The sequence below is a fragment of the Ovis aries genome, chromosome 1, assembly GCF_016772045.2.
Source record: "Ovis aries strain OAR_USU_Benz2616 breed Rambouillet chromosome 1, ARS-UI_Ramb_v3.0, whole genome shotgun sequence".
NCBI lineage: Eukaryota > Metazoa > Chordata > Mammalia > Artiodactyla > Bovidae > Ovis > Ovis aries.
The window spans coordinates 250,068,623-250,078,666 of record NC_056054.1 but is presented as its reverse complement, the minus strand read 5'-3'; the positions used below and the strand labels follow the sequence as shown (position 1 = coordinate 250,078,666).

General features: G+C 40.2%; 1 protein-coding gene and 1 long non-coding RNA gene across 3 annotated transcripts in view; one reads left to right on the top strand and one right to left on the bottom strand.

Annotated features, from left to right (window-relative positions):
* NMNAT3 (nicotinamide nucleotide adenylyltransferase 3) overlaps nucleotides 1-10,044 on the bottom strand; it is a 123,498-nt gene that overhangs the window by 57,366 nt on the left and 56,088 nt on the right. The window contains exon 2 of one of the 2 annotated variants that reach the window (XM_004003880.6): nucleotides 4,725-4,874. In XM_004003880.6, the coding sequence (XP_004003929.2) occupies nucleotides 4,725-4,833 (109 nt within the window). In that variant the 5' untranslated portion in view covers nucleotides 4,834-4,874. The remainder of the gene's footprint in view (nucleotides 1-4,724; nucleotides 4,875-10,044) is intronic. The other variant, XM_060395257.1, reaches the window with a different exon arrangement.
* The window catches only part of LOC121817255 (uncharacterized), a 98,730-nt gene that overhangs the window by 85,887 nt on the left and 2,799 nt on the right, over nucleotides 1-10,044 (top strand). The window lies entirely within an intron of this gene.

The window sequence follows — 10,044 nt, the reverse complement described above, 5'->3', positions numbered from 1 at the left end:
GTCAGTTTTCATTCTTCTTAGGTTATTATATATATTTTTAATCAAAGTATATTCTGATTCTATTTTATCTCCTTTGAATCCTTAGGAGTTAAAACTGTTTGCCTTTTTTTAGTGGTTGCATTAGGGTTTATAATATGTGTCTTTACCTTATTTCAGTCTACCTGTAAGTGATATTATACCACTTCATGTATAGAATAGAAACCTTACAATAGTATTCTTCTATTACTCTCCTCCCAGGTTTTCTTTTTTTGATACTGTTGTCATAAATTTTACTTCTACTATGTTATAAACTCCATAATATATTGTTATTTTTGTTTAAATGGTCAATTATCTTTTAAAGAAATTTAAATAATAAACAACTTATATAATTGCCCATGTAGTTATCAGTGCTCTGTATTCCTTTGTGGGGATCCATCATGTGTGGTATCATCTTCCTTCTGCCTAAAGGACTTTGGTATCTCTCATGGTGCAGGTTTGCTGGTGGTGACATCATCCAGGTTCTATAGATTTGAAAATGTCTTTACTTTGTCTTTGTTTTGAAAGATATTTTTGCCAGATATAGAATCCTAGCTTGACAGGTTTTTTCTTTCAGTACTTTAAAGATCTATTCCACTGAACTCCCTTGTGCTGCATTCAGAAGCAAGAAATTTACTATCTTCCTTATTTGTTCTTCTGTAGCTGCCTTTAAGATTTTCTCTCTATTATCTGTTTTGAGAAATTTGATTATTATATATCTTGGTGTTGTTTTCTTCATGTTTCTTGTGCTTGGGGTTTGTTGAGCTACTTCATGAAATCTGCTTTCATCAAATTTGAAAACACTTCAGTGATTATTTCGTCAAATATTTTTCCCGTTCTTCCTGTTTTTTTCCTTCTATTGAACTATTTCAATTATATTAGGATGATTTAAATTATCATGTATTCTTTTCTTCCTTTTTAAGAATTCTTTTTTCTCTTTATGCTTCATTTTGAATTGCTCCAGTTTGGATAGATAGTTTTATCTTCAAGTTCAGTAATCTTTTCTTCTGCAATGTTTAATCTGTTGTTAATCATAACCAGTTTAATTTTCATCTCACATACTGTAGTTTTAATCTCTAGATATGAGCCTTTTTATATTTTCCATGTCTCTACTTAACTTTTGGACATATATAATATAGTAACTTTTAAAATCCTTGTCTGCTAATTCTAACATCTGCATCAGTTCTGGTTCAGTTTTCATTGATTGATTTTTCTCTTCATTATGGATATGAGTATAGACTTCAATTATTTTTTTCCACAGAAAACCAAACTGCCCTCCAAAAATGTTTTATCATTTCCCACCACTACCAACACATGGGAGTGTTCATTTCCCTCCCTCTCCTGCCAACACTGAATTTGACAGCCTCTAATCATTGGCATGCAGAGTTCCAAAGAATAGCAAGGAGAGATAAGAAAGCCTTCCTCAGCGATTAATGCAAAGAAATAGAGGCAAACAACAGAATGGGAAAGAATAGAGATTTCTTCAAGAAAATTAGAGATACCAAGGGAACATTTCATGCAAAGATGGGCTTGATAAAGGACAGAAATGGTCTGGACCTAACAGAAGCAAAAGATATGAAGAAGAGTGGCAAGAATACATAGAACTATACAAAAAAGATCTTCACAACTAAGATAATCACGATGGTGTGATCACTCACCTAGAGCCAGACATCCTGGAATGTGAAGTCAAGTGGGCCTTAGAAAGCATCACTATGAACAAAGCTAGTGGAGGTGATGGGATTCCAGTTGAGCCATTTCAAATCCTGGAAGATGATGCTGTGAAAGTGCTGCACTCAATATGCCAGCAAATTTGGAAAACTCAGCAGTGGCCACAGGACTGGAAAAGGTTAGTTTTCATTCCAATCCCAAAGAAAGACAATGCCAAAGAATGCTCAAACTACTGCACAATTGCACTCATCTCACATGCTAGTAAAATAATGCTCAAAATTCTCCAAGCCAGGCTTCAGCAATATGTGAGCCATGAACTTCCAGATGTTCAAGCTGGTTTTAGAAAAGGCAGAGGAACCAGCGATCAAATTGCCAACATCCTTTAGATCATGGGAAAAGCAAGAGAATTCCAGAAAAACATCTATTTCTGCTTTATTGACTATGCCAGAGCCTTTGACTGTGTGGATCACAATAAACTGTGGAAAATTCTGAAAGAGATGGGAATACCAGACCACCTGACCTGTCTCTTGAGAAACCTACATGCAGGTCAGGAAGCAACATTTAGAACTGGACATGGAACAACAGACTGGTTCCAAACAGGAAAAGGAGTACGTCAAGGCTGTATATTGTCACCCTCCTTATTTAACTTCTATGCAGAGTACATCACGAGAAACGCTGGGCTGGAAGAAGCACAAGCTGGAATCAAGATTGCTGGGAGAAATATCAATAACCTCAGATATGCAGATGACACCACCCTTAAGGCAGAAAGTGAAGAGGAATTAAAAAGCCTCTTGATGAAAGTGAAAGAAGAGAATGAAAAAGTTGGCTTAAAGCTCAACATTCAGAATACTAAGATCATGGCATCTGGTCCCATCACTTCATGGCAAATAGATGGGGAAACAGTGGAAACAGTGTCAGACTTTATTTTGGCGGGCTCCAAAAAATCACTGCAGATGGTGATTGCAGCCATGAAATTAAAAGACGCTCACTCCTTGGAAGAAAAGTTATGACCAACCTAGATAGCATATTAAAAAGCAGAGACATTACTTTGCCAGCAAAGGTCCGTCTCGTCAAGGCTATGGTTTTCCAGTGGTCATATATGGATGTAAGAGTTGGACTGTGAAGAAACCTGAGTGCCAAAGAATTGATGCTTTAGAACTGTGGTGTTGGAGAAGACTCTTGAGAGTCCCTTGGACTGCAAGGAGATCCAACCAGTCCATTCTAAAGAGATAAGTCCTGGGTGTTCTTTGGAAGGAATGATGCTGAAGCTGAAACTCCAATACTTTGGCCACCTCATGCAGAGTTGACTTATTGGAAAAGACTTTGATGCTGGGAGGGATTGCGGGCAGGAGGAGAAGGGGACGATAGAAGATGAGATGCCTGGTTGGCATCACCAACTCTATGGGCATGTGTTTGGGTGAACTCTGGGAGTTGGTGATGGACAGGGAGGCCTGGCGGGCTGCAATTCATGGAGTTGCAAAGAGTCGGACATGACTGAGCGACTGAACTGAACTGAAGTGAATCTTTGTCAGTCTCACACTATTTACTCCTATAATAGATACTTATTTTTCTAATTAAAAACTTTTTTTTGCTGCACTATGCAGCATGTGGTTAGTTCCCAGACCAGGGACTGAACCCCTGTGCCCTCTGCAGCAGAAGTGTGAAGTCTTAACCACTGGACTGCCAGGGAATTCCCACAACAGATATTTATTCAGCGCCAGCTATAAGCCTAGTGACAGATGGTGGCAATCGTGTAGTGTTCAAGCAATCATAGTAGTTGCCCACGTGGTGCTTATTATCTTGTGATGCTTACTTTTTTATTTGCATTTCATTGATTATTAGCAATCATAGTTGAGAAATTTTTCTCATTTATTGTCCAGTTATATTTCTTCTTTGCATATGGCTTAGTAATGTTTACTGACCAGTTTCAAGTGAATTGTTTGAATTTTTATTCCTATGTAAGAGCTATTCATTTACTAAGAATAAATACCTATTTCACTTTTTGAATAATTAAAAATATCTTATAAACAAAGATTTTTTAAAATAAATTAACATTTGTATGCAATTTCTTTGAAGAAATGGTTTACATGTTACTCAAATATTTTTTTCTATATTGAAGGTAAACAGAAATTGATTTGGCATTAAAAACATGGCCCTTAAAGACAAACATTTTTGAGTAATGAAAAAACACAAAACACATATATTAATACATAAGATATTGTGCTCTTGCTCAGTCATATCCAGCTCTTTTTGACCCCATGGACTGTAGCCTGCCAGGCTCCTCTGTGCATGGAATTTTTCAGGCAAGAATTCTGGAGCGGGTTACCATTTCCTCCTCCAGACATAAGACAGACATAAACACATAATGAATAAAACTTTCATATGTATCTGACATCAACAAATAAATGGCTTACAGTCTTTAGAAATAATCAAGCAGATCCCAAATGCTATTTCACTCTTTTAATAATGAAATGGAAAGTCCTTTGATGAAACATTCCCACATTAAACATTTCCAGCTGATTAGATATTTCTGGCAAAGCCATGCCATCTGTATTAGAAATGCCCTATATACAAGACTTAATTTGTAATTGTCTAAGATCTATTCTTTTGAAGGAGAAAATGTCAAAATCCCCATTATAGAATATTTGCTTACCCACTGAAGAGTAGCAGGAGTTCTCAAAGGCATGTACTATGTATTCATCTGGCTGTTTGGGTAAATGCTTCCTGGGGCACCAGGAAGGGATCCCCTGATTGAGACACAGGTTCTATAACAGGCCCGGTGTCTTTGTAGCATTCATGGTCAACATGAAGTGGACAGGGGTGTAGTGGATCCTAAGAAGCATTTCAACTCTATGGCCAGGGGTGTGACTGACATACATCATATGGCTAAGGAGTGTTGGCCCTCTGAATATGATGGAAGACATGTATGTCACCACTTGTGCTATGAGCAGCTTTAATAATGGGGATGATCACAGCAGCCAGCAAAGCCCCCAAAAGCCCAGCTCCCCAGTTCCTCCCAGAGGCCTGGCCCCTGGACTGACCTGTCTGGTGAAGGTGGTCTCTGGCCACCTCAAACAAGCGCAGGTGCATGTTGGTGATGGGGTTGAAGGAGCCACAGGCCAGGAGCACCACAGGGATTCGGCTCTTCATCCTGTCGGACACATCCGCACCCGCTGCTGCAGCCACCCTGCCTTCATTGGGGCAAAAACTCGCATCAGAGAGTTGGCACCAAGATAAGCGTACAATTACTGAGATAGCTGTGAAACTTGAATGGCATCTAAAAATTACAGTTAATGTGGATTTCTTGATTTTTATGATCGTTTGTTGTGGTTATGTAGGAAAACGGCCTTATCAGACATAAACAAAAAGTTTTTGTAGGTTACAAAAGGAGAAGACAACTGTCCAAATCAGTGTCTCTGAACCACATACAGGCCATTATTTCTTATTTGTAAGATGACTGAGGTGGTAAGAATAACAACATTAACAGGAGGCTTACCATGGCCAGGAACTGAGCCAAAGTATATCCCTTATCTCAACAAACGCTTCCAAGTCAATCCTGAGTGGTTACTTATAGGAGCTTAGAAGCTGCAAGGTCAAGACTAGAACCCAGGCAGCCTGACCTAGAAACCATGTTTTCTTGTAACCTCTATACTCTTCCTGTGCTTTGAGGATCACCTTAGGGTCAAAAGGAGTATGTAAGATGCTCCAAATGCCACCTCTGATAGTCCAAACAGAAGTCACAATGCCCCAGAGCAGAGGAGTGGTACTTTTAAAAATTTTATTTTAAAATAATTTCAGACTTAACAAGAAAAGCTGTAAATCTTGTACAAAGAATTCCTATGCACAGAATCCCTAAATGTTAACATCTTACCACACTTGCTATATCATTTATTTTCTCTCTCCATATACACATGCATACATGTATATACCTATAAATTATTTTTTTCTGAAATGTCTGAAAATATTTTTCTGAAATGTTTGAAAATAATATTTCTTTACCTCTAAACACTTCAGTATGTATTTTCTAAGAGCAAAGACATTTTCCTATATAACTGCAGAGAAACGATTAAAATCAGAAAATTAAGTACTATTAATTTACTATAAATTAACTACTATTAAGCTACAGTACTATTATCTAATCTATAGATCTTTTCTGATTTTACCCATTGTCCTTTATCTGGAGCCCTAGCATTCTGAGGTGGTCAGGCCATCCCGTTTGTCCCCTCACTGTGTAGCTTTCAGCACCAGGGAAACTTGGTTAAAGTGAGGTTAAAGTAAAGAGGTTGAAGTTTAAGGTTAAAGTAAAGCAGAAAACAGCCTGGGCTAGAGGACAGGCTGGCAGACAGGGCTCTCTTAACTCTGAGGCACTGCCTCCTACAGTGTTGGTGAAGTACTCCACTGGAGTTTAGGCCTTGGTTTGAATCCTAGTTCTGCCTCTTACTGGCTATGTGACCCAGTGCAAATCACAGTCCCTTTCAAGCCTCAGATTCTCCATATGCAGAATGGGGACATTATTACTTACACTTCCAGGGTTGTTGTAAGGATAAACGAACTATGGATGGAAAATGTTTGGGTGCACAGGAAGCATCTAATAAATAACCACTGTCACTGTGATGATGATGATGCAATGATAAAAAAGGTGTTGCTGTTGACCACAGTGATGGAGGAGGGGAGGGGGAGAGGTGGTGGCAATATGTTTGTGATTCAGTTCAGCTCAGTTCAGTTGCTCAGTCGTGTCTGACTCTTTGCAACTTCACGAACCACAGCACACCAGGCCTCCCTGTCCATCACCAACTCCCGGAGTCCACCCAAACCCATGTCCATTGAGTCAGTGATGCCATCCAACCATCTCATCCTCTGTTGTCCCTTATCCTCCTGCCTTCAATCTTTCCCAGCATCAGGGTCTTTTCAAATGAGTCAGCTCTTCACATCAGGTGGCCAAAGTATTGGAGTTTTAGCTTCAGCATCAGTCCTGCTAATGAACACCTAGGACTGATCTCCTTTAGGGTGGACTGGTTGGATCTCCTTGCAGTCCAAGGGACTCTCAAGAGTCTTCTCCAATACCACAGTTCAAAAGCATCAATGATTCGGCACTCAGCTTTCTTTATAGTCCACTTCTGACATCCATACATGACTACTGGAAAAACTATAGCCTTGACTAGACGGACCTTTGTTGACAAAGTATTATCTCTGCTTTTCAATATGCTGAGCAGGTTGATCATAACTTTCCTTCCAAAGAGTAAGCGTCTTTTAATTTCATGGCTGCAGTCACCATCTGCAGTGATTTTGGAGCCCCAAAAAATAAAGTCAGCCACAGTTTCCCCATCTATTTCCCATGAAGTGGTGGGACTGGATGTCATGATCTTCGTTTTCTGAATGTTGAGCTTTAAGCCAACTTTTCACTCCTCCTTCACTTTCATCAAGAGGGTCTTTAGTTCTTCATTTTCTGCCATAAGAGTGGTGTCATCTGCATATCTGAGGTTATTGATATTTCTCCTGGCAATCTTGATTCCAGCTTGTGCTTCATCCAGCACAGCGTTTCTCATGATGTACTCTGCATAGAAGTTAAATAAGGAGGGTGACAATATACAGCCTTGACGTACTCCTTTTCCTATTTGGAACCAGTTTGTTGTTCCATGTCCAGTTCTAAATGTTGCTTCCTGACCTGCATACAGGTTTCTCAAGAGGCAGATCAGGTGATCTGGTATTTCATCTCTTTCAGAATTTTCCACAGTTTACTGTGATCCACACAGTCAAAGGCTCTGGCATAGTCAATAAAGCAGAAATAGATGTTTTTCTGGAACTCTCTTGCTTTTTCTATGATCCAGCATATGTTGGCAATGTGATCTCTGGATCCTCTGCCTTTTCTAAAACCAGCTTGAACATCTGGAAGTTTGTGGTTCACGTATTGCTGAAGCCTGGCTTGGAGAATTTTAAGCATCATTTTACTAGCGTGTGAGATGAGTGCAATTGTGCGGTAGTTTGAGCATTCTTTGGCATTGTCTTTCTTTGGGATTGGAATAAAAACTAACCTTTTCCAGTCCTGTGGCCACTGCTGAGTTTTCCAAATTTGCTGGCATATTGAGTGTAGCACTTTTACAGCATCATTTTTCAGGATTTGAAATAGCTCAACTGGAATTCCATCACCTCCACTAACTTTGTTCATAGTGATGCTTCCTAAGGCCCACCTGACTTCACATTCCAGGATGTCTGGCTCTCGGTGAGTGATCACACCATCATGATTATCTTGGTCATGAAGATCTTTTTTGTACAGTTCTTCTGTGTATTCTTGTCACTCTTCTTTATATCTTCTGCTTCTGTTAGGTCCATAACATTTCTGTCCTTTATAGAGCCCATCTTTGCATGAAATGTTCCCTTGGTATCTCTAATTTTCTTGAAGAGATCTCTGCTGCTGCTAAGTCGCTCCAGTTGTGTCCGACTCTGTGCGACTCCATAGACAGCAGCCCACCAGGCTCCGCCGTCCCTGGGATTCTCCAGGCAAGAACACTGGGTGGGTTGCCATTTCCTTCTCCAATGTATGAAAGTGAAAAGTGAAAATGAAGTTGCTCAGTCGTGTATGACTCTTCATGACCCCATGGACGAGACCTACCAGGCTCCTCTGCCCATGGGATTTTCCAGGCAAGAGTACTGGAGTTGGTTGCCATTGCCTTCTCCGAAGAGATCTCTAGTCTTTCCCATTCTATTGTTTTCCTCTATTTCTTTGCACTGATCACTGAGGAAGGCTTTCTTATCTCTCCTTGCTATTCTTTGGAACTCTGCATTCAAATGGGTATATCTTTCCTTTTCTCCTTTGCTTTTTGCTTCCCTTCTTTTCACAGCTATTTGTAAGGCCTCCCCAGACAGCCATTTTGCTTTTTTGCATTTCTTTTCTTGGGGATGGTCTTGATTCCTCTCTCCTGTACGATGTCATGAACCTCCATGCATAGTTCATCAGGCAATCTGTCTATCAGATCTAGTCCCTTAAATCTACTTCTCACTTCCACTGTATAGTCCTAAGGGATTTGATTTAGGTCATACCTGAATGGTCTAGTGGTTTTCTCCACTTTCTTCAATTTCGATCTGAATTTGGCAATAAGGAGTTCATGATCTGAGCCACAGTCAGTTCCCGGTCCTATTTTTGCTGACTGTATAGAGCTTCTCCATCTTTTGCTGCAAAGAATATAATCAATCTGATTTCGGTGTCAACCATCTGGTGATGTCCATGTGTAGAGTCTTCTCTTGTGTTGTTGGAAGAGGGTGTTTGCTATGACCAGTGTGTTCTCCTGGCAGAATTCTGTTAGCCTTTGCTCTGCTTCATTCCATACTCCAAGGCCAAATGTGCCTGTTACTCCAGGTGTTTCCTGACTTCCTACTTTTGCATTCCAGTCCCCTATAATGAAAAGGACATCTTTTTTTGGGTGTTAGTTCTAGAAGGTCTTGTAGATGTTCATAGAACCATTCAACTTCAGCTTCTTCAGCATTACTGGTTGGGGCATAGACTTGGATTACTGTGATATTGAATGGTTTGCCTTGGAGATGAACAGAGATCATTCTGTCGTTTTGAGATTGCATCCAAGTACTGCATTTCGGACTCTTGTTGACTATGATGGCTACTCCATTTCTTCTAAGGGATTCCTGTCCACAGTAGTAGATATAATGGTCATCTGAGTTAAATTCACCCATTTCAGTCCATCTTAGATTGCTGATTCCTAGAATGTCTATGTTTACTCTTGTCATCTCCTGTTTGATAACTTCCAATTTGCCTTGATTCATGGACCTAACATTCCAGGTTCCTATGCAATATTGGTCTGTACAGCATCGAACCTGGCTTCTATCACCAGTCCCATCCACAACTGGTTGTTGTTTTTCTTTGGCTCCATCCCTTCATTCTTTCTGGAGTTATTTCTCCACTGATCTCCAGTAGCATATTGTGCACCTACCAACCTGGGAACTTCATCTTTCAGTGTCCTATCTTTTTGCCTTTTCATACTGTTTATGGGGTTCTCAAGGAAAGAATACTGAAGTGGTTTGCCATTTCCTTCTCCAGTGGACCACATTCTGTCACATTCTGTCAGACCTCTCCACCGTGACCCATCCGTCTCGGATGTCCCCACATGGCAGGGCTTAGTTTCATTGAGTTAGATGAGGCTGTGGTCCGTGTGATCAGATTGGCTAGCTGTCTGTGATTGTGGTTTCAGTCTTTCTGCCCTCTGATGCCCTCTCTCAGTGCCTACCGTCTTAATTGGGTTTCTCTTGGCACCCTTCAAAAACGCTCCTTGTGATCCTCACTTCCTGGTATTTACCTGTAGACCCCTCTCTTTGAATGTGGAGAGGGCCTACTGACTTGCTTCTAGTGAAGAT